The sequence below is a fragment of the Apiospora aurea genome (genome assembly GCF_038362705.1).
Source record: "Apiospora aurea strain CBS 24483 chromosome Unknown utg000004l_segment0_segment0, whole genome shotgun sequence".
NCBI lineage: Eukaryota > Fungi > Ascomycota > Sordariomycetes > Amphisphaeriales > Apiosporaceae > Apiospora > Apiospora aurea.
Genome location: NW_027117391.1, coordinates 4,137,072 through 4,164,365, shown reverse-complemented (window position 1 = coordinate 4,164,365; position 27,294 = coordinate 4,137,072). Strand labels below are relative to the sequence as shown.

At 53.5% G+C, this 27,294-nt stretch overlaps 7 protein-coding genes across 7 annotated transcripts; 5 read left to right on the top strand and 2 right to left on the bottom strand.

The window, feature by feature from the left end:
- Positions 1–515: 515 nt before the first annotated feature.
- On the top strand, positions 516–815 carry PG986_006068 (uncharacterized protein; the record flags this gene model as incomplete). The annotated part of the gene is made up of 1 exon (XM_066842290.1): positions 516–815. The coding sequence occupies one exon, from the start codon at positions 516–518 to the stop codon at positions 813–815; it is 300 nt and encodes a 99-aa protein (XP_066702152.1).
- Positions 816–2,443: 1,628 nt separating this feature from the next.
- On the top strand, positions 2,444–2,766 carry PG986_006067 (uncharacterized protein; the record flags this gene model as incomplete). Its single annotated transcript, XM_066842289.1, has 3 exons — positions 2,444–2,478; positions 2,531–2,677; positions 2,736–2,766. 3 exons carry the CDS (start codon positions 2,444–2,446, stop codon positions 2,764–2,766), a joined length of 213 nt encoding a protein of 70 aa, XP_066702151.1.
- A 314-nt stretch (positions 2,767–3,080) lies between these two features.
- PG986_006066 (cystathionine beta-l) lies at positions 3,081–4,400 on the bottom strand (the record flags this gene model as incomplete). The annotated part of the gene is made up of 1 exon (XM_066842288.1): positions 3,081–4,400. One exon carries the CDS (start codon positions 4,398–4,400, stop codon positions 3,081–3,083), a length of 1,320 nt encoding a protein of 439 aa, XP_066702150.1.
- Positions 4,401–5,829: 1,429 nt separating this feature from the next.
- On the top strand, positions 5,830–7,860 carry PG986_006065 (uncharacterized protein; the record flags this gene model as incomplete). The annotated part of the gene is made up of 4 exons (XM_066842287.1): positions 5,830–6,124; positions 6,425–6,601; positions 6,941–7,397; positions 7,452–7,860. 4 exons carry the CDS (start codon positions 5,830–5,832, stop codon positions 7,858–7,860), a joined length of 1,338 nt encoding a protein of 445 aa, XP_066702149.1.
- A 3,763-nt stretch (positions 7,861–11,623) lies between these two features.
- On the top strand, positions 11,624–14,977 carry PG986_006064 (TBC domain-containing protein; the record flags this gene model as incomplete). Its single annotated transcript, XM_066842286.1, has 3 exons — positions 11,624–12,262; positions 12,375–12,982; positions 13,069–14,977. The coding sequence occupies 3 exons, from the start codon at positions 11,624–11,626 to the stop codon at positions 14,975–14,977; spliced, it is 3,156 nt and encodes a 1,051-aa protein (XP_066702148.1).
- A 2,563-nt stretch (positions 14,978–17,540) lies between these two features.
- Positions 17,541–18,908, top strand: PG986_006063 (cell lysis protein-like protein; the record flags this gene model as incomplete). The annotated part of the gene is made up of 4 exons (XM_066842285.1): positions 17,541–17,595; positions 17,851–18,045; positions 18,118–18,419; positions 18,486–18,908. 4 exons carry the CDS (start codon positions 17,541–17,543, stop codon positions 18,906–18,908), a joined length of 975 nt encoding a protein of 324 aa, XP_066702147.1.
- Positions 18,909–20,091: 1,183 nt separating this feature from the next.
- On the bottom strand, positions 20,092–25,392 carry PG986_006062 (DNA topoisomerase II; the record flags this gene model as incomplete). Its single annotated transcript, XM_066842284.1, has 5 exons — positions 20,092–21,510; positions 21,568–21,840; positions 21,894–24,896; positions 24,941–25,231; positions 25,324–25,392. 5 exons carry the CDS (start codon positions 25,390–25,392, stop codon positions 20,092–20,094), a joined length of 5,055 nt encoding a protein of 1,684 aa, XP_066702146.1.
- Between the last annotated feature and the right edge of the window lie 1,902 nt (positions 25,393–27,294).

The following is a 27,294-nucleotide window of genomic DNA, read 5'->3' as shown; positions in this document are numbered from 1 at the left end:
CAAGCAAAAGCCTACAGACAGCCAACACTGTACTACCAGCAGTCTAGGGGGTGTCGAAAAGGAGATGGGTGACTGCAAACCTCGCCTCTCTGAAACCCCAATGCTACTCTCCCCGTTGCTCCCTGCATGGTGATCTCGCTATCAGGGTGACATGTTGCGCCTTTAAGTCTTGCCATCATTGCCCGATATCATGTCGTGGCCGCCACGGAACCGAGATGAGCAAATAGGCAGCCCCCGAGAAAAGTCGGGAGTATGGAACCACCCCAGGCCCTCTTGATATGCGTTCGAAGACAGAGGCTAAGGGGCTTGTGACCTGCCGCATATGACTGGTCATATCCCCTGCCCTATTGAGGGGTGGAGCGAAGGGAAGCGGCATTACCTCCAAACACGGCCAGCGAAGGACGCGCTCGCAAGCTGGCGGTAATGCCCGCTGTAGTTGCCACGCGATTTCCCCAGAGTGAGTGTTTGCTCGAATGTCCCACAGCAATGGGGTAGACATTTGCATGAGCACAAGAATGAGGCGGACGACGTCCCTCCTCGAGGACATTTCCGTCTCTGGCCAGATATTCGTCGACTTGATGCCAACCTCGACATTCGCCTATGCAGTCTGCCATGCTGCGAGGGATAAACTTGGACGTGGAAAGCGCGAGAGCCTCAGGCTGCAGCCACGGGTTCCAGCTTCTGGGCTTCTGGGCTTCTGGGCTTCTAAGAACATGCCAATCATGCCCGTCAAAGCCTCCAGTAGTGCCGGAAACTTGGCGGATGACGTCTCCGAGGATCAATGTCATTCCCATGGATCGCGCGAGATGCGGTGAATATTGGGGGCATTCGACCAGCCAACCTCCCGGTACCCATCAGGCAAGTGCCATTGGGTTGCAATGAAGAAGGTGTGGTAGGTAAGAAGCGTGCTGGGGGAAGCTGCTGCTGGTGCTGCGGGCAGCCGCGGAAGATTGGATGCACGTGGAAGAAGCGAGCCAAGGAAAGAATGAGGCCGAGGATCTTCCCTCTTCGCTCTGTTGTACGACGACGACGACGCCCCCGCGTCTTTGGCAGATTGGGACAAGAGCGATCATATTCCCCACGAGTCGCACCTGACATGCTTCTCTGGCCCGCGTCTCATGCTACCGTCTTTATTTCAACTCCCATTTCCTCCCCTCTCTCCCTCTCACCGGTCAATGCAGGCCTCAGGCCAGTTCAGCGGAAGTACATATCGGTCACTGCCCCCTCTCAAAGAAGGAAAACGAGAACAAGACTGCAAGGAAGTGCATTGTGGGAAGGGAGTTGCGACACGCAAACGGAAAGAAAAGCTACCTGGGCCATCTCTGTTGTGGTAGAGGAGGAAAGAGCGTTGGGGTTTCAGAAAATGCGAGGAACATATGAGTCGGACCTGCTCGGTGCCCTTGCCTGGGCGTGGTATCTATCAGGGGCCAAGGGGGTGTGGAGGGGTGGATGATGAGAGGTTCAGTTCAACAAACAGCCCCTGCCCCTCTTTGGCTAGGAACTGTCGCCCAGGTCTCACAACTTTACTAGGTCCTCTGTTGCAGCTACCGAGATCAACCACCTATAGTAGTAGTAGGATAAAGCCCGGTTTGCCCGTTCATGTGACCCCAACTCGGCGTCGGCTTGAAGGTGGGATAACCAAGGACAACCCTACAGCCACCAACGAGGATAGCTGGGCCGGCCATGGCCCAGATAGCTGGCTGGCAGTGGGATACCTGGCTAGTATCTATCTGCTTGGGGTATGTGCTGCCCGGCAGCTGGTTATCCCTGCCTGCCCGACTAGCCTCAGTCGCCATCTATCGATCCATCCATCTATCTATAGATCAACTGCCAAACCACATACTAACATGATGGGACAGCAGCAGGTACATATCGCTCACGTATCAGAGAGGTGCACACACCGGAGTTACACCAGACAAATGAACGAGCCACAGAATCATTGCAGCCCGCCCATGCAGAGGATCGTCAGTCCTCCTATATGATTACCCATCCTCAAGGTAGCGAGCGAGAGCGTACTTTGCACGACCGCATCGTGTGTATGTGCCTGTGTTCCTTCATCCACCTCATCACCACGGAGAGCCTCAGCAGGCAATGCTTGGCGAACCCCCTGCGCAAGGGGACCAATCGTATCGATGATACTCACAGCCATTATCTCCACGAGAACTGCGATCGGCCTTCTGAAGAGCACTTCGTGCAAGTGCGCCTCGAGACGCCTCGAGACCTAACCCTGATTTACCGGTATACCACTATTGGGGGGGGGCGGGCTATATAAAGGCGTTGTTCTCCGGCATCAATGGAGAAAGAGGTGTTGCTGTGGCTGTCCAGGTCAACCTCTGTGTGTTTTTCTTACCCCCCTATTTACATATTATCTATCAGTGCAGCCACTTATTGAGGCCCTGTTCCAGGCCATATCTTCATCACCTCAAGCACTCGCATCAACATCATGCCCCATAGTGTGCGATCTTCGGGCGCCAAGAAGTTTGTATTGATGATCTATACCCTCTAAGCCAGTTCCTGATTCTTGTTACAGGTGTCCCAAGTCTGCAACCGCTGGAACGGATGTCAACAGCGAGGGACGGTCCCCTTCAGAAACATCGCCCATGCTAGATCGATGGGCTCAAGAAACTCGTCTGGAGAGACTGCCGATCACCGAGCTTTTGGTACAGCAGAGCACCAAGTATGTGCCCCCGGAAATGGTAGACAGGGAGCCTTTGCTAACCCTTCACTACCCATAGGTGCGAAATTGATCCCGGCTCCAACTCCTGAACGCCTCATTGATGTATATGAGTGGCTAGCTGAAGCAGGGCACTGACAACCTCGCGATCATCTGATCTGATGCATTTCAGGGCAGGCCCCCTCATAGCTCCCACTTGAATAATGTGACTCCCCCATTTGGATAACAAGGCCCCCCACTTGAAACACAAGGCTCCCACTTGAATAGCAGGGCTTCCACTTGAAAACAAGGCTTCCACTTAACAATCAGGATATTTGTGTGCTAGTGGTTGGACGAATTTGGTATTGTAGACTACTTTATAGTCAGGAAGGAATGATCCAGTGTACATTGCATCTTAGCAACCAAGTTAAACAGCTTGATCAGTTGACGCGCCGGTGTTAGCATGGAAGCCATCCAGGGTGATGTTAACAGCACCGGCTTGCACCAGAGAACGGGACAGATCATCAATGAGATCGTGGACATCCTCAATGCCGACACATAATCTGATGATGTCCTCGGGCATCTGGCGTTCTTGCCTCGTCTTCGCATCAATGCTGGCGTGGCTCATGCGGCAAGGCATGCTGATCAGACTGTTGACACACCCAAAGCTGACGCTGATGCCATAGAGTTTGGCAGCCTCGACAATCCGCTCCGACAGAGTGACATCGCCAGTCTCGAATGACAAAACAGCACCGGCACCTCTTGCGAGAGACCAATGAAGGTCGTACTGGGGATGCGACTTGAGACCAGGATATCTGACCTTGAAGCCGTGCGACTCGAGGAATTCGGCGATGGCCTGGGCATTGGCCTGTTGCTTTTCCATACGAATGGCTAGCGTTTTGACGCCCCGCATCAGGAGGAACGAATCGTTGGGCGACAATCCGCAGCCGGTCGAGTTGATTGTGAAATACATCTTGTCGCCGAGTGCACTGTCGTTGCAGGCAATGATGCCGGCCATGATATCATGATGGCCTGATAGATACTTGGTTCCGGACTCGTAGACAACATCCGCACCCAGTTCAAGCGGGTTGCAAAGCATTGGAGACAGCATCGTGTTGTCCACAATGACCAGGGCCTTGGGGTTGGCCTCATGGACGGCCCGGGCTATCGATGTGATATCGACGATCTTGATCAATGGATTCGTGGGAGTCTCGAGCAGAACCATGGCGGTCTTATCTGTGACAACGTCGCGAACCCGATCGACTTCGGTGGTATCAACGTGGTGGACGACGATGCCTTGATTGGACGACAGGTAGGTGAGTAGCCGGTTGGTGCCTCCGTAGAGGTCGTCTCCAGTGATTACCTCGTCGCCTGGACGCAACAGTCTGGTAATCACGTCCAGAGCACCCATGCCGGAACCGACAGCCAGGGCACGGGTAGCGTTCATGATCTTGGCCATGTGACGTTCCAGATGCGTCCTGGTGGGGTTTCCCGACCGAGTGTAGTCATATTCGTTGCCTCCACTGGCCGAGGTCTGCTTGAAAGTTGCGGACTGATAGATGGGGATACTGGAAGCACCGTACTGGTCCTTCGAATCCGTGTAGACGAGCTCGGTCGCGAGAGCATATCGGCGTCGGCCATTGGTTGGACTCGACGGGGCAGGTGAGGGTGGTAAGTTATGGCCGTCGAGGTCTAAGGCCTTGTTGACGGGCGCACTGGAAGTGCTGTTATCCGGGGGCGAAGCCATTTTCGACGGATTGTGTTCTCTAGGAATTGGGTTCTCTAGGAATTGGGTTCTCTAGGAATTGGGTTCGGCTGTCTGAAGATGGGTTGTACAGTAAAAGATGATTGTTTCGGTGGGAAAATGCGTCTGGTCGGAAGGCAATGATGACGGCCCAGCGGCATCGGCGTGGGGCGGTCTGGGGTAGCCCGCATGGCGTGCTTGGACTAGCCCACCCCTACTGGAGGGCTGGTCAACACTGTTCATGTCTATTCTACATGTATTCTATGCGTTTATTTGGTGCTTGAACTGGCTGAGATCGCATGGCTTTCGACGCAGTATAGAAAAGCATCGATTTGATTGACTGATTGCATGTATGTATACCATAGTCAGCGCGGTTAGGCCTGCACTACCTACATAGTTAGTTGAGCTCCGCGGGTTCGAGGGTACTTTGTCCCTCTTGGCCTTGGACTATGACAGGACATTGATTGGTATATGACTAAGTTGACATATCCTTATGTGTGTAGCCGTGGGTAATTTAAGTAAGTATGTACGGCACCGCGATAGGTTTGGTACCTCGTTGTTGCATTACGATATATGCATATACCATGGGCGGTGCTGATTAGGTACATAGGCATGCATCGGCCTGTGCCGTGTCCTCTATATACAGTCAGTCAGTCTGATCGGGCCTGAGCTGCTACGGATAGCCGATGTGTCAGCATGAAGAGAGTATGCCGAGGGAGATATCATTGCTGTATATACATGACTACGACCGAGCCGGCTTCCGTAATGTTTGATATGGTATCGCTTCAGACTGTACAGGACCTGTCAGACCAGGACGGATTGGGACTGGGCGGGGCGGGGGAGCAGGAGCAGGACCCATAGATTTAGCACGGGGGCAATCGAAGAAAAGTTGCAAATCTGCGGATTGGTCACCTGGTAAGATTCGATTCCTCGTTTTACTTGTCGTCCTCACACGCACGCCTGCCCGCTTGCCCGCCTGCCCGCCGTCCAAAACCGTCACGTCACGTCACCCAGTCACCCAACCCTACCTTATCTGCTCTGCCTGCTCTGCCTGCTCTGCCTGCTCTGCCTGCTCTGCCTGCTCTGCCTGCTCTGCCTGCTCTGCCTGCTCTGCCTGCTTTGCCTGCTCTGCCTAACCTCCGTCTTCGAGCTTGTGCTAGCTGCCTTTCCCATCCCCAAAGAGCTGTGCAGTGCAGTACGTACGTGTGCGCGCGTGTGTTTGTGTGTATACGCACCGCACCTGTAGAGGCTGTCTGTACGTGGAGTATAGGCGCGTGTAGAGGTGTGTGTCTATGTGTGTGTCAGCCTATCGCCAAAGGCCGTAAGTCAGTCTACGTAGCTCGTTTGTATTGCGCGAGTGAAAGATCGCTTCCCGTCTCTCTGCCTCTCCCTCCCAGCAAGACACACACACGCACACACACACACACACACCATGTACTCCGCCAACTACAACGGCTTCCCCAATGCCGGCCAAACCTTCAATGGCGCCCCACACTCATCACAGAACCCTCATATGCAGCCTGGTCAAGCTGCGAATCCCAATCAGCCGCCCCAGCACCACCCGCAACAACAACAACCGCAGCAGATGATGTACAATCCACAACAGTATCCCATGGGCCCGGCCCAAGGTCCTCCCTTTCCCGGCGCTCCCAACATGATGCCGGGCGTCGGCCCTGCCGTTGGCATGATGCAGAACACTGGCATGCCGCACATGGCCAATGGTCAGAGTAAGCTTGCCTCTCACTGTTTACTTCCCCTTCGCGTCCCGCTTGTGTTTCCGACCTTGTCCCTCGATGGCGTCCTCTTCCCTCGCCCGCTCTCGGGCTTGCATACCTACCCGGCTTGGCCAGTCGCTTGCTGCCCTCTTCTTTTCGATGGCTTTGATGCTGCAAGGAGGCACGAACACGGCTAGCCGCGACTCCCATGCAGGACCCGACCTCGTCGCTTTGCTCCGAGCGCAAACATGCGGGCGTTGGTTTCTATATACCCTGGATGCCGCCCTGGCTAACCCTGGCGTGTTGAAACAGTGTCCAATTACCCAACACCGTATTCCAACTCCACATACGGCGCTGGCATCCCGACTTCAGTTGCGCCTCAGATGAATGCCCCTCCGAACTATGCGATGGGCGCCGGCATGCCTATGCCCGGCTTTCCCATGCATCCTGGCCAGATGAACCCGCAACAACAGCAACAGATGATGCAGCGTATGCAGCAGCAGCAGCAGCAGCAGCAACAGCAGCAGCAACAGCAGCAGCAACAGCAGCAACAGCAGCAACAGCAGCAGCAACAGCAGCAACAGCAGCAGCATCAACAGCAACAGCAACAGCAACAGCAACAGCAACAGCAACAGCAACAGCAACAGCAACAACAACAGCAACAACAACAGCAACAACAACAGCAACAACAACAGCATCAACAGCATCAACATCAACAGCAGCATCATCAACAGCAGCAGCAGCAGCATCAACCGCAGCAACAGCAACCGCAGACGCAACCAAGTGCCTCCGGTATGCCCAACACCACACCTCAAAGACCCTACCCAGGTCAAAACCAAGGGCATAGCCAAGGACCAGGACTACAAGGGACACCGACTCCAAGCAACGGCATGTCCGCGCAACAACCACAATTTGCACCTCCGTCGAATCACCAGGGCACTCCTCAGAACCAAACGCCAAGCAATGCTCAGCATCAACAGCCTCAACAGCCACCGTCTGCTACTATACAGACTCCACAAACACCTACATTCCCTTCCAACGTCCATGCCCCAGCAGCCAATGGCACAGTCAGCACGCCCCTCAGCCCAGGTGCAGACTCAAGGGATAAGGAGCGAGTATCGGTCATCTTGGAAATCAATAATGAGTTGCTTGTGGAGGCCATGCAGCTACAGCATACGCAGTCATTGTTGAAGAAGGAACATACGTCGCCAATGGATGGCAACCTCAGCGACGCCGATAAGAAGAACAAAGAAGATGAAGAACTTCTAGCCCAAGATTATGTACAGTAAGTGTGCTTGTCCCCTCTCGCTGAGATTTGTATTGCTCACTTGCCTCGTAGATGCATGCGCCGACTGCAGACGAATCTCTCGTACCTGGCATCTTTGGCCGATAAGAAAGGTGCCCTACAAGCACCACCATGCCCGATGTATCTTAAGCCTCCGCCGTTGCACACAAAAGTCAAGTTGAGGCCGATGCGGAGCCCAGATGGCGGCGAAGCAAAGCCAGAGGCCTCGGACCGGGAAGAAACAGCCAAATATATGACGGATCTATACACGAAACTCCAAGGATTATACCCAGATATCGATCCAAACAAGGAACCCGCCTACCAGGTTCCTGCGAACAGAACAAACACCGTCAAATCTGGCGCGCAAACACCAAGCCAGGCAAGCCCTGTCCCCGGTAACAAGAAGACGCCCACCATGGCCGCAGCGCCAGCACCACCCCAAATGCAGATGCATATGGGTTAGGTCGGTGCAAATCGACACCGATATAGGATCCTATGCGTCATGCGGAAACTGTACGCCTGGCTTGTTTCTTGATATCGTAGGCTTTATGATGCCGAGCTCCTTGTTAATCATAAGCGTGCTATAGTCTAATACCCGTATCATTGATCAAGTGGCTCGTTGAACTGAGGCGGTACGATTTAATTGGTATTTAGGCTTTATGACAGCTTGTATAAAAGTGCGATGGAACTTGTTTGGACCTGGGATTTTGGATAACAAAAGGGTCTGAGACTATTGAATAGCCCAGGTGTTACGGGGATGATAAGAGGGATATTCCAATTTGGTCGGCGCATCAACTGCCTTATAACCTGCCTGACCTTTTCTCTTGCTCAAGAGGATGCGTATATATATATATACCAGCGCCTGCATGTGTCGTTATTCAGATCGGCAGCCCGCAAGTTGGCCACAACCAATGCGTATATTGGCTCTATTAATAGTACTTGTGTAAATCCCAGTCTAGCAATATAATCATTGATAATGGCGTCAGCCGGGCTACTGCCGCCCTTCGCAAAAGCCAACCTGGATCACAGAATCTCAGTTTTATGTTGGTTCGTAGCCATAGGTATAGAGTTCCTTCATTCCCCAGGGCTTGCTCGTAACGCTGCGCCCAATGACCACATATATACAGAGTGTTGCACAGCGATTCTTCACTTACAAACTCGCCGTCTACAAGTTACCTATCAGTACCGACCGGTTTGAAGGCCACATCATAGGTGCGCTTGGAATCCCTGCGTGAGAAAGACTCCGAGCCCCGGAGAACACTACACCTAGATCTGGAGCGTGACATCGTCGCCGCGAGTTCTAGACGGATGAACTGGCATGCTGTCGTCACCATGGGGTTTGAACCAACACCGCCTTAAGGCTAACGGCCGTATGGGAACACTCGTCAGCATGAATCCCATGCCGCTACATCACTGGCCCTAAGGGGAGGGGAACTGCCTCGCAGTCCGCAGGTTCTCCCGGGCCCCGCCGACCCGGGTGGCATTGGGCGCATCAACACCAGAAGTCCCCCTTCCCCGTCGACGACGCCGAATTCTATACCACCACATCTAATGGCCGCTCCGCCAGTTTCTGCCCTTGAACGAGCGACTGGAGCTGGTGCGTGGCGAGGTCGACGTCGCCAAGCACGAGTCCATTCGAGATCGCGCTGGGAGCTGCGATCAGCTGTTGAACTGGCCAGACTATGCGATCCGTCGGGGGTCTAGCGGGGATGCCAGCTCACGAAGCATATTTTTTTTCAAGGTGATGGGTTAGTCCAGCCGGGGGCTCTGGGATTGGATCCGGTACGGGGCTGGTATGCCATTTGTTAGGGCAAGAAGGTGGTAACCACGAGTGTCAAAGGCTGTGTGTGGTCTATCCGTATTTCTCGTGCATTCGAGGGGGGGGCTGACCGCCTAATGTGCTCAGGTTATGTATGCCCACCATTGATGTGACACACGGACAAAGGCGCAGTAGTGTTCTGTCTAAGAGACGGCTTGGGTCCTTAGCACATGCTCTCGCCTTCCTTCGACATCAGTGTGCCCAGGGCTCCAGGGCTCCAGGGCTCCAGGGGTGGCCGGTCGGTCGCCAAAGTAAACGAAAGAGGGGGAAATTCGAAAAGGAAGGAAAACAGCCGTTCGAACTCTCGGAAACGGGCAAGGCAGGTAGTATTAGTAGTAATAGTCCGGCGACCAAGCAGCGGCACCCAGACAATTCTGATACGCCGACGATGTCATTCTCGGGCTTGTCAGCGGAATTCATTCTTCCAAGTGACCTCGACTGTCTGCGGCGTGCCACACCACAAACCACACACCACACACGACACCGCACAAAGCCGTGGATGTGGGCCTCGTGCTCTGCCCCTCCCCCTGTCGATGGATGTTCATGCAGTCGATGTTTCTCGCGGGCGTGCTGACCGGAGCCAGCCAATCAACGCGTCCCGATGCGAGTCGCGCGCCCACTAGCAGTGAGCTTGGTGCATGAGCTTCCCCACTGCCACTTTACCGGATCCAGCCAGCCGTCCCAGACTTCCCCTGAGCCCCTGCTGGGCCGGGCGAATCATATGTCGCAACCAGCGGCCAGGGGAAAAAGTGGCTCTAATTTCCATCTGTCCAAACTTTGGACTTTTCTGCAAATCTCTAGGTACGGTACACTTTGTGGCAACAGGCATGGGGTGGCTACTACATACTAGATGGGCAGGATTTCGAAATGCTGCAAGCCATCAGGGCCTGCGGGTCAGTTGCCTGGCCGCACGACAAACTCAATCCCGTCGAGGGCAATATCGAGCCTGGAGGAGAGCCGTTGGTGGCTCGTCGTTGCAATCTTCTCTAGTCCAGCCTCTTGCTACGAGCGTTTCGAAGATGCGACTTAGATTCGGCCTACCTTAGGATGTGGGGGGATCGGTTGGATCATTGGATGTGACATTTGAAACATCCCGTACCTGCATGTAGTGATGTACCCTTCCTTTTCAACACTGCCCGCCCGCCGCCTCGCCGCTTCCCCTCCAAAGTGACAGTTGAAGTCCCTCACTGTTCCTGCTCTCCCTTGCCTATCTTGCCTCCTTCCCACCTGTCAAGGTCAGTCATGTCGGCTTCAGAGTGAACCTTACCTACATAGTAACAATCAAGCACATTTGCCTTGTTGTCGTTCATTACCGCCACTCTACAGTGGTTGTTCCCTCATTTCGTGGTATTTGTATGATCCGGGCGCTCGCTCAGTCACTCCCTCATCACCTAGTTTGCAGCCACGGGGTTGCCCATTCATTCGTTTGCTCGTTCATCGTTGTTGTTGTTGTTGTTGTTGTTGTAGCAAGGCTCCATCTCCATCTCCATCTCCATCTCCAGGGACAGCCAACTTCGCGTGACCCCCTTTCCCCCTCTTTTTTCCGTCTTTGGCGACGGCTCACTGCCATTCTCTATCGATTGATGTGAAATCCACGCTCACTTAGGTACAACACTCCTTCCCGATTTGATTGTCTGTCTGCCTTCTGTTCCTTTTGAGCTTCATTGTGTCAAGTTACAAAGTGTTTCATTCGGCACTGCAAATCCAGCCTGGGAACTGAGACAAAGAAAGAAGAGGCCCCTCCACCCCATCGTCGCCTCCGTCTGCTGGACCCGTCTCTCCCTGCCCGGGAACCCACTTGACTATTGTAGTCTGGAATACCCCTGTTTCCCTTCCAGAAGCTGGCACTGGGCCTCTTTGTTCCCACGCTTCCTTGCGGCAAGCTCGAGAGCCGCCCTCAAATGGGGACATAATATTTCTAATAAGTATTTGCGAGCGCGAGGAAAACCTATACCACCTTCAACGCTCCAAGAAGGACATACCCCCCCCCAGCCACCAGTCTGTACCCGCCTCTGCATAGACAATAGAACCGAGAACCACAGTTCAGCCCACACCCTCGGACACCACCTCGTCGTGTCTACCACGCTGGCCCAGCAGACCAACAAGGCAACGCTCGTTGGGACCACCCGATTTGACCTTGACGCTAGCTGACGGTTGGACCGCAGTCGTCAATGCAAAGACTGCTTGTTACCTATGTAACAGGATATTTTTGGTTGGACGAAAAGTCAAAATAGGTCTTCTCGAGAGGCCCAGGTTGTGTTAAGAGGACATCAGTCGTCCCTCGTCGATTTTCGCTCCCCCGCCCGCTGCATTCCTGCCGTCCGTCGATCCGCATTCCAGCGTTCACCGGCCACTTGTCGAGCGTTCCCCGGCTTCTGCTGGTATATCCGAGGGTCTGCGCTTCAAGATGGACGCAGACCCCGTCAAGCGGCAGACCATGGAGGCTGTGTCTCCTCCTACACCTCCTACGCCTTCCTCGCCCGATATCAAAGCACACGAGGTGTTGCCATCCACCAAACCCGAGTCGCGGCCTGTCACCATGATACAATCGCCTACCAAGAAGGAGAAACCTGTCTGGCCGGGACATGACTCCATGGTCACTGTTAGGCTGTCGGAGCCGCCAACCTTATCAGTCACCACCGACTTTTCAGCCCTGAACACAATGCCACCACGTCGGAGTCTTTTTGGACCGGACTATGCGCCCACGCCAACGAGTGCCATATCGACACAACTCAGAGAAGAGGACACCATCCATGAGGAGGACGAAGAGGAAGAGGAAGAGAAACCAAAAAGCGGAGAGGACAATGGAGAACTTTCACCAAACATAACGGCCAGCGGATCGAAGAATTTGCTCCAAGAGCTGAACGACTCGGCCGAGAATGACGAGGCTCAAGACGAGGAGGCTCTAGATGAGGAATCGAATGAGGCTAAAGATAACCAAACCGAGAGGCGTGCTTCCATAGGATCTGATACAGATGAGGAAGAAGTCAACTGGGACGCATTACAGAAGAAGGAAGACGAACAGTCACAGGATCATGATGATAACGTAAGTTTCCGCCCCATCTCGTTCCGGCTCTTAACCACGAGAGCGCCGTGGCGTGTTTGAAGCCAAAATATGGGATTATTGAGAGCAATCGCTAACGCAGTGTGCACATCAGTCGACCGCCATGCTGCTGGCCCGGCTTGAAGAGGAGAATAATAAGCTGGCAACCAATCCGAAAGGCATCAAAGTTAAAGTGGTGGAACAACCGACAACCCGGAGACCCAGACCGCCGTCGATGGCTCAGCTGCGTGATATGGTCCACGGCCCAACGCCGGTGGCGCTACGATACTCGGTCCTTCCGCCGCCTCCCATGACGGAATTGGAGTTCTACATGGCCTTGGTCAAGGATTATCAGCAGACAGCTGCACGGCTACCTACTCTGCTGTCCAAGAAGATCCGACAGGGAATTCCGCCGCCGCTTCGAGGAGTCGTTTGGCAAAGCATGGCCGGGGCGCGGGATTCCGGTCTTCTGGAGCAATACGAAAGACTTGGTGGCGAGTCGAGTCCCTACGAGGGCCTCATCGGCAAAGACCTGGGCAGAAGCTTTCCTGGCGTGGATATGTTCCGTGACCCGGAAGGTGACGGCCAGAGGATGTTGGGACGAGTGCTGAAATGCTTCAGTCTCTACGACCAGAAGATTGGATACTGCCAGGGACTCGCTTTCCTTGTCGGGCCTCTCCTTATGCACATGCCAGACAACCAGGCTTTCTGCGTGCTGGTACGGTAAGTGACGACATTCCACATTGGGATCGTCCCTATTTATATGAAGGGAGAAGTGAGGCTAACGAGAAGATGGGATGATCTGACAGATTGATGGATCAATATGATCTCCGTTCTTGCTTTTTACCCGACCTGTCAGGGCTGCACGTACGCATCTACCAATTTCGCGAGCTGCTGCGACAGAACCTGCCCACTTTATCAGCCCACTTGGATGATTTGCAGGTCGATCCTGCCTACGTTTCACAGTGGTTCCTCTCGTTCTTTGCCGTGACTTGCCCACTACCCATGCTGTTTCGGATTTACGATGTCATTTTCGCCGAGGGTGCATCGGAAACGATTATGCGGGTAGCCTTGTCGCTCATGCGCAAGAACGATAGCCGCATTCTGGCGTGTTCCGAACTGGAAGATGTCATGCAGCTGCTGCTATCGCGCGGCCTGTGGGATTGCTACCATTACAACGCCGACGAATTTGTTGAGGATTTCGTTTCGCTTTCCAACGTGGTATCGCGCGAGAAGCTAGCGCAATTAGAGCAAGACTACCGGGAAGCGCAGATCGCTACCGCAAATGCTGCGCGCACGTCGGACGTTACCACAGCAGCCTCCCGGTTCTTGGGCCGCCTCTGGGCCACCTCCACCATTTCAACCCCTAAATCAGCCCTGTCCCTGGGAGCATTGTCGCCCGGCCTCATTGCATCCTCCCGACCCATGAGTATGCTGCGAAGAAGCACATCGAAGCAGAGCTTGGCTTCAACCCTCAATTCTATGGATGCAAGCTCTGCCAGCGTTTTGAGTACCGCCTCGACCGATGCGACCACAATCTCCCGCGATTCGTCCACTGCCGACGACACGTCCGTTCGCGAGTCAACCCCGGTCGCCCCCAAACAGAGCATTGGCGCCAATAGCCGCGCCACCGAGAGCAGAGCACTGCACACCCAGATCGAGGATCTCCTCACTGCCCTCAGCGACCTGCAGAGGAACCATGCATTGCTTGCGACCGAGCTGCAGCGCGAGAGGGAGCAAAGAGAAGAGGAGAGACTGGCGGTCAAGTCGTTGCTTGATGGATTGAAGAAAAGCGGCGTAGGAGCCGAGCCCGCCGCCGAAGCCCAGCCCAAAGAAGAAGAAGAAGAAGACGATGATGCATCAATTGATTTGTCCAAATTGATCGATGGCGTGCAAGAACGAATTGCCGAAAACGAGGGAAGCAATAACCAGACGTCGGGGAACGAGACACGGGCGCAGCTGCGCGACGAACTGGCCAGGGCCAAAGAGCTCTTGATGAACGAAGTGGCCAAGTCGCAGGATCTGAACCGTCGCATCGACGAAGTCGGTCAAGAGGCCCAGAGCCTGAAGGACCAGCTGCGTGATAGCCACACCCGTGCGCGCAGCCTGCACCAGGATAAGCAGCGACTCGAGAAACAAGTCCACACTATGCGTGTGTCGCGTTCCTCAGCCGACGTGCAGTCAGGTGCAGGTGCAGACGCCGGGGGCTGGCTCGCCTCGGCCGCCAACCTGGCTGCTGGTGTTACTGGCACCACCGCTCCGGCTAATGGTGGCCTACGCGAGCTGAAATTGGGACGTAGCAAGTCAACTCCCACTTCGCAGGGTGGCATGTCTAACAGGTCGTCGTCCCTGGTTCGCACCCAGACGGAGCCCATTGCGCATACGCCTCACAACGAGCATGATGCGCTGCTCCTGGAACTGGTGCAGGCCAAAACGGCGGAGGCTGTGGCGAGGCAGGAGGCCGATGAGTATAAGCAAAAGCTCGAGAGCTTCAAGAAGGCGTATGGTATTGCGCCTGGCGAGACGCCGGGGGCGGCGAGCGCGGCGGCCACGGCGGCTATGGGCATGTTTGGTCGGCTGACGGGCGCTGTGCCGGAGGGTAATGGTTCGGGCACCAAGAGTGCCGCTTCCACTCCACCGGCGGCGGCGGCGTCGTCGACGACTGCACAGCCTGCTGCCAACGGTGGTGGTGGTGGGTTCTGGGGTTGGAGAAGGTAATGAGGAGACATGGTTCTAATTCCATCTCTCATGTCGGTCTATCTGTTATTCAACTGTCTCGGCAGAGGCACGGTAATCTGGGTTGGGCGCGGCGGGGGTTTTTTTTGCTGCATCAGAAAGCAAGCGACCTTTTTGCTTTTAGTTGGCTCACTGGTTTGGTCATTTACGACATTCTGCATCTGTGCTGGTCGAACGACTCGCGTCGGTCTCAGTGCAGCTATATACAATAGCTTCACGGCTATTCTCATCTTCGGTTTTAATACCCCCTCATCCAATTCTCAGTATGGTCACACGACACCATGCTTTGTAGAGTTGGCCACGTTTAGATGGTTACATACTTTGGTAGAAAATATCAACCCTGGAGGAAACCTTGCAAGAGGCTTCATTCAAAATGACATATGCCTGAGTGAAGCGACATGGTGAACTTGACTGACTTGACAGCCATACTTATCGCCCGATTAGTGGTGGTATTGGCTGTGCCTTGAACCGCTCCCGTGACGCGACCACCACTGCCCCCAGAGCAATTAGTGCCCAGCTACATATGCACATGTCTTGAATGCCAGTGAGGATCATCCAGCACACATGGGCTTTCAACATGGCGCAATGGACGGTATACCAATAGATAGATTGCCTTATAGATAGATATGCGCATGAACTCCTGCTGGAGCTCCCCTCCCCGTCGTCGTCATGTCACGTTGGCTCGCTTGGCAGTTTACGGATATTGATAAGTCCATGTAGACTAGGGAGCCTGGGAGCCTGGGAGCCTGGGAGCCTGGGAGCCAAGGAGGCTAGAGGAGGCTAGGTACCTACAAGTAAGGATTCGGGGGCAGTACGTACCTAGGTAGTAGACAGGTGGGTGTCGTGTGCTCGTTGCAGATAAAGGATTCAATCACATGTAAAAGAGTGGTGGATCAGATGAGCTAATCATGCCGCCAGGGCCCAGGGGGCATGGGTTGGTGATTGCAGTACCTTGGGAGGGCTTTCCTCTTTTCAAGATAGGTGATTTGCCAGTCCGCGGGAGATGGAGAGGTAGGTATGCGATGGAAAAAAAAAAGGTCGTGCGATGGGGGTTTCCGGCCCCTGAACTGAACGGAAGGGAAGTGAACTGGCTACGTGGCTTGTAAGTAGGAGGAGGTAGGTACCTTGCCTGTCTGTCTATCTTTTGATTCAAGCGCTGTCAAGATAATTGTTCAGTGATGAGTTTGCGCATCATTTAGGTTAGTATGTGTTTATGTATGTACATGTATGCATGTAGCAACCTGTGCACACATACATACCCTACCTACCACTTACGCAACGTGTTCTATTACAAAAGCCAGGCCCGGGCAGGTACAGTACTGTAGGTAGGTAGTTGAGGGACTTCCAACATCGGCCATGGTCTCAACTGGGCAGCTAGTCGTGTGCACTACGTACCAACGATGTCAGCGTGGGCGGGCAGGTGCTACAAGAGGGAGAAAGAAAGAAAGAAAGAAAGAAAGGGAAAAAAGCTGGCACGGAATGAGCATATTGCTGTGTATTCGATGATGACCTGTTGCGAAATGGACGGGTTGGTCATGTCGTCACACGGGGAGAGCTAGCTGCGGGCGGGGCCTATTGACGCAATCCGGCCTGAAGCAGCAGCAGTTGAAACCCAATCAGTTCGTTCACTTCGGGGAGCCTGGACCAGGGAAGAAATCGCTGCTGCGACAGCCCTTTACTGCACGGCTTTTTTATTCAATTTATTATTATTATTATTATTTGTCTTGCTTCAGAGTTTGGTTTGGTGTGGTGTCTGCGTGCAATGCAATGCCATGCCATGTCATCAATGCCGTGACCTACGTAGTCCCCGTTAGTTAGCTGTTACGTAGGTACGTACCTAGGTGAAAGGAACTGGCAGTTAGGAGCTTTGCCGGAACTGATGAGAAGCACAGGCACCCGGATTGGGGGCGGGGGGTAGGTGGGAGGCAAGTACTGTAGGCCTTGGAAAAAAATTACTCTAGGCAGGGAGCTGGAAGGTAGACGGACGGGCAGGCAGGTGAGTGTGTACTGCAGGTAGGCTGTAGGCTGTAGGCTGTAGGTAGGTACCTACTTACCAGCGTAGCAGATGCAACTAGAAATTACCTACCTACCGGGAGTCAAGGAAGTGGACGGCAACGGGAAAAAAACAACATTAAAAAAAAAAAAAAAAAAAAAAAGAGAGAGAGAGAGAGAGAGAGAGAACATCGAAAACGTGAGGTCATCCCCTGCCTGGGTTTTGAATCACGCTAAAATTGCATCTTAGATCTTTTGCGAACACACAGACGGACGGAGAGTCACTCTTCCACCACCAATCCCTCCATATCTTCCTCTCTCTCCGTTCTCACTTTACCTTTCTCCCAGCTGTTAAACTCCCTACTTCCCTCCTGCTGCTACTTCTACTCCTACCCCGGAAGAAGACAGACCAACCAACGCAACAACACGTTACTCTGATTGCCTGACCCTGTTTTGCTCATTCAGAGAGACCCGAGCTCTCACAGCTTCATTCACGTCAGAGCCAGAGCCACATCACGCACCCATACCCATACCCAGTTTTGCAATCATTGCAATGGCCGACACTGCGACCACCAACGGTGGCAACACCATGGATTCCCTCAAGGGCAGTAAGGTACGTCTTTTCCCCGGCGCATTCGCCATCTGCGCATGGCCGATGCTGCTTCTGCCTCTGTTTCTGCTTTCTTTCCCTCGCCGCTCAATTCTGCAGCGGCTGTAGATCAACAGCTCGGCTAACCTCCTCTTTCAGTGTTTCAAAAATAGTGCCGCCTCCTCGGACAAAGACGCTCCTCCCGGAGTCCGCCGCAATGCCATGACAAGAGAAGTACAAACAGATGGCTGACCATGTTGCTTCTTCACTGCAGATGCCCAAGCCGCCTATGACCAGCTTTCAAATGGCCCCGTTGCTCAGAACGTCAAGGACCAGTCTGCAAAGACTACCTCGGAGCTGAACAACCTCGCCGCTTCCCGCCAAACGCCCCTGCAGCCCGCTGCTACCGGCCAGCCCTTGACGCACTACCACTCCTTCTTCTCCGAGCTGCTGTCGTGGAACAACCCTCGTACGTCATCCTGCCCGCATGTGCCCTCGTTGCGTCGGTGCCAGTAGCTAATCTGTTCTTATCCGTCGGCAGGTGCCTCAGCTATCGCCTATGCCAGTGTCGTCTCTGTCATCTTCGTGGCTAGATACCTCGATCTCCTGCGATACAGCTTCAAGCTTACTTGGATGGCCCTCGGCGTCACGGTTCTGGCCGAGGTTGCCGGAAAGGCTATTCTGCACCAGGGTCTGGCCACCCAGCTGCGACCCCGCAAATACTACACGGTCCCCCGTGAAACGCTTGATTCCATGATCGGAGACGTCCACGAGCTCGTCAACTTCTTCGTCATCGAAGCCCAGCGCATCTTCTTCGCCGAGAATGTCTTTGCGTCTGGTGCCGTAAGTACCCCCCGATGAAAATAAGAGGTGGCCTTGATTCGTTGAGCTGACCCAAGTTCGTAACAGGCCGCCATTGGTGCCTTCATCTCTTACTACCTGGTCAAGATCGTTCCCTACTGGGGACTTGCCCTGATTGCCACTACCCTGGTCTTCTTCGTGCCTTTGATCTACGCTACCAACCAGGAGCTTATCGACCACTACCTGAAGCAGGCCTCTGACGTCGTCAACTCCCAGACGGAACAAATCCGCCAGGTTGCCAGCAAGCAGACTGCTCAGGCCGCCGAGATGACCAAGCAGTACATGGGTGACTACACTGCCAAGGCTCAAGAGATGATCCGTGGCCGATCCACCTCTCCCGCTGCCACCAAGAAGCCCGCTCCTGCCGAAACCGATTTCCCCCAAGCTCCCAAGGCCGAGCCCGGGTTCCCCGCGGTCCCCAAGTCGGATCTGGCCGATATCAAGGCCGAGGAGGAGCCTCTTCTCTCCTAAACGCTCGACAAGCCAACTTACCCCAAGGGCGTTTCTTTCTGTACACGAATAAAACGACGGTGCGACCACCCCACAGCGTAGTGCGTGGGGTCGGCACACGATTTATCCGACACGACGTCACGGCATAGACTCTATGAAGACACTGTCCACTTTGCAAGCTCCTTGATGGAGGCTTTGATAAGGTGGGTGGGCGACGCTCTTTGACTTGTCATTGGCCATGGTGGAATGGCCGGATGATTTTAGGATGTGAGGGGCAATGACAAGCAATATGACTCCTGATGACGACAAATGGGTTGTTTCTGATTTCGGGGGAGAAAGACTGTAATCGATGCGATCGGTCAAGCGAGGAATAAGATTGGTACTTGCTATACTGGTATGCGGTGTTTGTGAGATAGGTGACTAGGTGTGATAATCAATTATTCCTGTTATTCGTTAACCCGCCGGCTCAGCTTGATGTTCTGTTATACTTGCAGAAGCACACTGAGTGTGGCCTTGGATCTGCTGAGAGCGGGTACCGTTCACGTAAGACCAGACTAATGCGATGACTCGAGGAGCTACCAACACCATCGCTCCCATATCTGCGTACTACGATGTGAGCTTCGATCTAGTGCCTTGCCTAGGGTCCTGTCTAACCCCTCCATGGATGCCATCATTGCACCAGCAACTGTTGGGAAATTTGGTCCTGCTGAAAATCAAATATTTCTTGCAGTTATTCAGACAGAACCCACACCTCAGCTGGCCACTTACAATTCCACACACAAATAGGCGGATATTTTCATCAACGCTTCTGATCTTGCCAACGAGTGTGACATCTCGCTGGTAGATGTCTTGCTTAGAAAGAAATCACCTATCGATGTTGGAGGAAAAAGCATGCCATCTTCATTGCTTAGATGTTTTGGATAATCCACTAGAATACAAAAGGAGAGCTTTTCTCGTGTCCCTTTCCAAGCCTGATGAGAGACTGTAAGACAATAAAATCGCAGGGTGAGAAACTAAAAGGGAACCGATACGCTCGTGATACTCGTGATGACTTTGAGCCAACAAAAAAAAGAAAGAAAAGAGTGAGAGCAAGGAGAATGTGCAGGTTGCCCTTCTCATTAGCATAAGTAGTCAGCTGAAACCGGACATTCCCCCCCCTTTTCCATTCCATGTTAAAAAGGGCGTGGTGAGGGCACTCGCTCCCTTATTCGGAGTCATCCATATCGAAATCATCACTGTCGTCGTCGTTCGCACCCGCATCATCATCATCCATTTGCACGTCGTCCTCCTCATCCTCTTCATCGTCGTCATCAACGACGTAGACAGGCTTCTTCTTGACAGCAGCCGCACGGCCTGGCCGGCCACGAGCGGCGGCACGAGGCGGGGGCGAATCCGGATCTGCCATAGCAATGTCGTCTTCCTCATCGTCATCATCGCCCAAGTCAAAGGCGCGCTTCTTTGGCTTTGCCTTCTCCGCGCCCTTCTTCTTGGCGTAGAGCTTGGCGGCGGGAGACAGCTCGACGGGTTTAGATGAAGCCGCCGCCTTCTTCTTGGCTGGGGCAGGAACAGGCGCAGGCGCATCATCCTTGGCCTTGCCCTTGGCGGCAGCAGCGGGACGGCCTCGAGGCTTCTTGACTGCGGGAGCGGGGGCTTTGGGCTTGCTCTCTTCTACCGAGGATGTAGATGATTTCAACTTGGAAGCGGGCTTCGCAGCCGGCACATCATCATCGTCACTCAGAAAAGAGTCGACCTCGTTACGTGCAGTCTTGTGAGGACTTGACCTGGCCAACATCTCGTAGTTGGTGTCGTCATTGGAGTCAAAGTCGAAAGTCTTGTTTGACTTTGTCTTGGACTTCGGGGCGGCGGTGTTGCCGTGGCTGCTCTCTGGTCGTGACATGGCAAACAGGCTAAGCCTACCAGACTTCTTTTCTCCAGAGGAATCACCGGTAGCCCCAGGAATACCCTTGACGAGCGCGCCAACATCGCCCAGCATGTTGTCGTCATCTTCTTCACTTTCGGACTCGTCGTCATCTATGACCCAAGACTTTGCTTTGGCGGCGGCAGCCCGTTTGCTGCGGCTGGGTAGCACCGATGATAGCTCTTCTGCATCTGACTCTTGCTCCTCCTTTTTGGGGGCGGGGGCGGGGGCAGCAGCCGCCTTCTTGGCGGGATTGTTCTTGAGAACTGCGAAATCATCGTCAGAGAAGGCGTCCGACTCGTCAGCTGCCCCATCCGTCGTCTTTTTGGCCGGTGCAAACTTCTCCGCGAAGCGCTGTGATGATGCTTGGGGAATTGTCTTTGTTTTTGTGACAACCTCCTTCTTCGGTTTAGCGGCAGCCTTGGATTTGACAGGAGCAAAATCGTCATCATCAGTTGCTTTGGGCTTTCGGCCTCGACCTGCACCTATCTTTTTCGAGACACGACGGCCCATTCTGCGGATATTGGTCTTAATCTCGGCATCAAGAGCCAGTTGAGCATTCCACTCGACCTCGAACTCGTCCAGATCCCTGCACCACAGGTCCTTTACGCTAAGAGCCTCGAGCTCGTCATGTTCGCCCTTCTTCTTTGCGATCTGCTCCTTGAGCCTGTCGAGGCGTTCTTGCGTGAAGGACCAAATGGGCATCTATATCACCAACGTTAGTCGTAGTTTCGTTCAAATAGCACAGGGATTATATCATACCGAAAGAAGGTAATCGAAGTCGCGGGCATCATCATCAGATGCTGCCTCGCCTTCATCTTCGCCCTCGCCTTCAGCTTCATCTTCGTCTGCCTTGGTCTTCTTGTTGGCGTTCGTCTTGGGGAACGGCTCGTATTTGCGATCACGAAGCTCTTCAACGACGATCTGCTTCTTCTTCCGGCTGACCACAAGGTCGTTATCCATAATCTCCTTGATAAACCTAGCCTGGTTCTTGAGCTTTCGGTAGTCGGCATGGTAAACCCCGAGCCAGTGAGCCTGCCATTGGTTAGCGTTTAGTTTTATGGTAGCACGTAGATAGGGAAACGTACTTTGCGTTCCTTGTACATCTTCAGTCGGAACACGTAGAATTCCTCGAGGATCTCTTCCACCTTCTCATACTTGCGAATCATGCCACGTGAATCGAAAGCCACCAGATTTGAGGTAGCGATCTGCTTGGTCAGCTTGAACTTCTCAAGAAGGCCTTCTCGAACAGCTGCACCGTAGTGTTTCTCGTCCATCTGAATCTCGAAGTGAACATTGTTGTGATCGTTGAACTCCTTGTAGTCCTTGATGAAAGACGGAGTCTTTTCGCCTTTGATAACTTCTTCCAGCTTGGCCTTGAAATCATCTGTCCACATACGGATGGGCAGTTCCTTGATGGTGACTTCACGGGTCTGATCGTTTGCCTCGGCCAGGCCGTTGAATACAAATCTGTTCGCGTCCGGAGAGTCGCCCACCACACCCTTCCAGCCTCGGAACCAAGGTCTCATAGGCTCGAACGGCTTCTCCTCAGGGCCATCCAGACGTCCCATGCGTCGCCGGATGTTCTTGATGATGTCCTCAGGGTTATAGTTGGGGATAGATGTACTCCAACCGGTTCCGATACCATCGGCACCATTGACAAGCACCATGGGAATGATGGGAGCGTAGACCTTGGGCTCAATCTTCTTGCCATCTTCTACCCATTGTTCCAGGTTGGGCTCATCCAAGGGCGAGAAGACCTTGCGGGCAAAGGGAGACAAACGAGTGTGGATATAACGAGCGCTGGCAGCATCTGATCCACCTGCAAGACGAGAACCGAAGTTACCACTGGGTTCCAAGACGTTGACATTGTTGGAACCAACAAAGTTCTGAGCCAAACCGATAATGGTCTGTTGTAGTGACATTTCACCGTGGTGGTAGGCCGTCTGTTCTGAGACGTAACCGGCCAATTCAATGACCTTCTTGTCCTTGATCAAGTTCCGTTTCAGGCAGGCGTATACTACCTTGCGCTGACCGGGCTTGAAGCCATCCAACATGGACGGAATAGATCGCATGTTATCAGCCATACTGAACAGGATAAGCTCACGGTTGACGAAATTATCATACGAAATAGACTTCGTAGAGTGATCTAGGTACGTTCCGGGTACAAAGTTCCCGAGCCATTCCTTTCGTGCATCAGCCTTCTTCTTGGAGAAGGCGAGCTCGAAGAGCTGGGCCTCGTTCGGCTTCATGACATCGAAGCCCTTCATGTGGTCGTCCAAGTTTGTGAAGTATACTTGTGCATCCTCGTTCGAACTGGTACCCAGACCCTTGTAGTACTTGTATTGCCACCGTTTAACTTCGCCTTGATGTTGGGCCTTCCACTCCTCATATTGAGGCTGGGTGAAGAAGGAGCGTATTTTGAGGGGTTTCTTGGGGTTGGGTCCCTGCCAAATCTTCACAATAGGGGTAATGAACTCTTGGAAGAAATCCGGTATCAGGAGCAACGAAGGATACTGAACTTGCAGGAAGTTGATGAGAAGACCCTTGATATGACTACCATCGTGATCCTGATCAGCCATGATCATGAGGTGACCGTATCGAAGGCCTTTGGTGTCTGTGTAGGTCTGCTTGTGCTTCAGTCCAAGGAATTGCTTGATGTTCTGGATTTCCGCGTTCTTGGAGATCTGGTCAATTGAAGCATCCCGAACGTTCAGCATCTTTCCTCGGAGAGGGAATACTCCAATACGGTCAGGGTCCAATATAGCACGACCAGCTACAGCTAAACTCTTGGCCGAGTCACCTTCTGTCAAGATGAGCGTGCATTCATGACCATGCTTAGTTCCAGCCAAGTTGGCATCGACCAATTTGGCGTTGCTGATTCGGGAGCGCTTGTTGCCATCACTCTTGGCGAGCAACTTGTCTGCCTTCTGCTCGGCAAAATGAAGGATATTATTAATAGCTTCGGTGTTGCCCACAGCCTTCAGAAACTTCTCGGACAGCTCACACTTGCTGCCAAATTGGCTGGCCTTGGTTGTGAGCTGCTCTTTCGTTTGCGATGTGAAAGCCGGGTTGGTAACGAGACAGTTAACGAAGACGAAAATATGATTCCGGATATGGTTGCTCTTCAGAGCATGACCCTTCTTCTTCTTGTTGAGGTTCTTGAGAAGAGAGTCGCAAATCTTGTCTGCGATGTAGTTGACGTGCGTACCACCAGATGTTGTGGCAATCGAGTTGACGAACGACACTTGTTGGAATGAACCATCTGACACCGCAAACGCAACCTCCCATCTCGGGTGACCCTTGGAGTCTTCCATGATGACAGTGGCAGCAGCCTCGGTTCCTTCGTCCTCGCCATTCTCTTTCGCAATCGACTTGGCATACATGGCGCAGTACTTCTTGAAGTCTAGCTTCAGGTGCTCGTCATTGAGATAGACCTTGATGCCGGTGACAGTGCCGGCCATATCGTAAACTCTGCGGTACAGCAGAGCCTCGAGGTCTTCATCAATACCGTCAGGCATGCCGAACCGAGAAAAGTCGGGATGGAACGTTACACGGACGAAATCTTGAGACTTGTTGCTGGTGATTTTCGCGGGGTCCATCGTGCCCATGTTGTTGCGCCATGTCTGCTTGTATCGTTTGCCGTTCTTGGAATCCTGACATTCCAGGGTGAACTCGGTACTGAAGACATTACAAAGCTTGGCACCGTAACCGTTTCGACCACCGACAGTCTTCTTCTCGTCGTCGTCGAAGTTGGAACCAGCCAAAAGATGACCAAAGACCAGCTCAGGAATGTAGACCTTTTCCTTCTCGTGCTTCTCGACCGGAATACCTTTACCGTTGTTCTCAACAGTAATTACACCTTCTGCCCGGTTGATGGTCACCTTCAGATAGGTCATTCCTTTGGGGTCACGCTGCTTGTTATCGGCAGCATTGACAATAATCTCGTCAAAGATCTTGTACAGACCAGGGACGAAGCCAACCTTGTCCCATTTCATCTGTTTGGTCTCCTTGTCGAAAACCCACATGGGCTGCTCAGTACGCTCGACCGAGCCAATGTATGTATCGGGTCGCTTGATGATGTGTTCAAGCTGCGTCAGCTTCTGATACGTTTCCGTGGCGGTCTTTTTTTCGCAGGCTTGGCGTCAGGCGAGCCATTGAGCATCATGCTGTCATTCTCGATCTCCTCGAGCGGTTTGCTCGAGGCTTTCTTGGCTGCGGGCGCCTTCTTCTGCTTCTTGGCATTGGGCGGCGTGTTGGAGAAGTCAGAATTGTCGGCCGCATCCTCTTCGTCATCGCTCGTAGGCTTTGCGCGCTTCTTGGGCGCGGCCTTGGTTGTTTTCAGAGTAGTCTGGACCATCTTCTTGGGGGCTGCAGGCTTAGCTGCAGGCTTCTTTGGCGCAGGCTTGGCCTTTGCCTTGGGTTTCTGTGAAGAAGAGCCATTAGCGATGGTTCTCAACATACAGTGCGGTTTGGGTGTGGGCCTGAGGCGACGGGGGTGGGGGTTAGCAAGCATACCGGCTCGGGCGAGAATCCGTCGGATTCGTTCTCGTCGAAGACGGAATCGTCCATGATATCGGAGTCCATGGCGTTTGTGGGTAGCAGCGCAATGCGGCCCGGCAGTGTGAAGGTGCGAGAAGGCAAAGGTGAAAAATACGATGCCGGCTGCTCAATGGCCGGAGGGAGAAGTCGGAGCGGAAGTGAGTGAATGTGCGCTATCTACAGCACAGATGTATGCGTGTAGGGAGCGCGTGGAGGTAGGGAGCGGAGCAGAAGTGGCCGTCTGCTGGTACGGCGCCAGTCACGATATGGACTATATAATCCGGCCAAGACTGGAGTGGTGATGGTGGGTTGTTGTTTGTTTGGTTTTTGGTAGACCAGGGTCCAGCAAGTCGGGTAAACAACTAGTGGCGGTGGAGCCAACGCGTCGTGACAGGACGGAACAGGCGCTGGACAAGCGCGTTCTGGGGAGAGAGAAAAGAAAACCGGCCAGTCCTGACAGCCGTTGACGCTGCCACGGCCCATGGCACACTGCAACCTCGAAAGCCAGCAGATGCACTAGGCTCTATTGGGGCTAGTCGGCGCCAGAGCTTAATGGGATACAGATACAGGAAGTGGGCCAAGAGGTCGAAGTCGACCTACACGCAACTTCACCGCACGCCACTTACACGGAAGGCGCTGCCAATGTTTTGGGGTCAATTTCTGCAAGAAGGCGCTTTTCCTTTGGTCCTTGGGCCCTTCGTGGCCTTTTGAGGCCTGTCGTTCGCGTCACACGATAGGATAGGTCTTGCAGTTTGACAGCAGCAACGTTGGGGCTCGTGCGTACAGCCTGTGCAGATACAACCATCGATGGTGGAAGTCAGGACCTCAGGGCATCGAATATGCGATTCAAAGTGGAGATGGATCGGAATCTCGACTGCACCGACCAGACGTGAAAACACAATGGCCTCACTTATCATTCATCAGCCCTTCCGAACGTATGTACGTGTACGTATGCCAGGTGTTCAGTGAACCTCGAGCCAGATAGTGAGCGAAGCGTGACGGGTAAGTCCAGTTGAACAGGATAAGGCCAACGACGTGCCGAGGAAAGTGGTCGTCGCCATTCTCCTCCCGCGTTGTTATGGCCCACCCATATGTTGAAAAGGGCTTCCGGGATGCTCAAGATGCTGCTCTACCCCCCCCTTATGTACTCTCCTCAAGCCACTACAGCCACGAGTTAGTTGTTTGGTGTTACGCGATCTCCACTGTGATGTAGGTAGTCGATGAATCGCAGCATGTTGCCGACACAATTCCCACCTATCACACAGCAAGACAGGCCATATCTTGGGGCAAGGTATACAGGTCGAGTCAGCCCCCCCCCCTTCCTGATACTTCTTCATCTTGGTCTCGTGCGGACTCATATATATATATGTATGTGCATAGGCAGACTTGACGAACGCCATGCTATCACTTCTCTGTTCATCAAGGGGTCCAGGAGCGATGGTGGCCGTTTGATATGTCATATAGCCCAACTTCAATATCCTGTTTGGCTTGGGTCGGGAGGTGCAGGCTCTTCGGTCTGCCCGACTAATTTGACATATCCGGTCCTGAATCCGGCCCGCTACTTTTATTGCTGAGCAGTCCGGTTCTCAAGTATCAGACATGACAGGCATGAATCCTTGGCCTGATTGATTGTCTTGGATTTTCGTACCTGGTCTGGCCATGGAGCCAATTGAAGCACCGCCGTTCAGCTCGCAGTATCGAGGAAGCGTTCGAGCTCGTCTGAGTCCCCCCCCGGCTGGTAAGGTACCCCTGTGTTGCGCTCAGCATGTCACGGCCAGCCCCATGTACCTATCTACCACGCCTGCTTGTCCGCCCACAACACATGGCATGCTGGCGTTGCTCCTGGAGATGATTGGTGTCGGGTTTATCGTCCCTCATCTCATGTTACACGGCCACTAATGCTCCCGAAGATGAAAAGAGCAAGAAATTTCCCGAAGTCACTGTGCA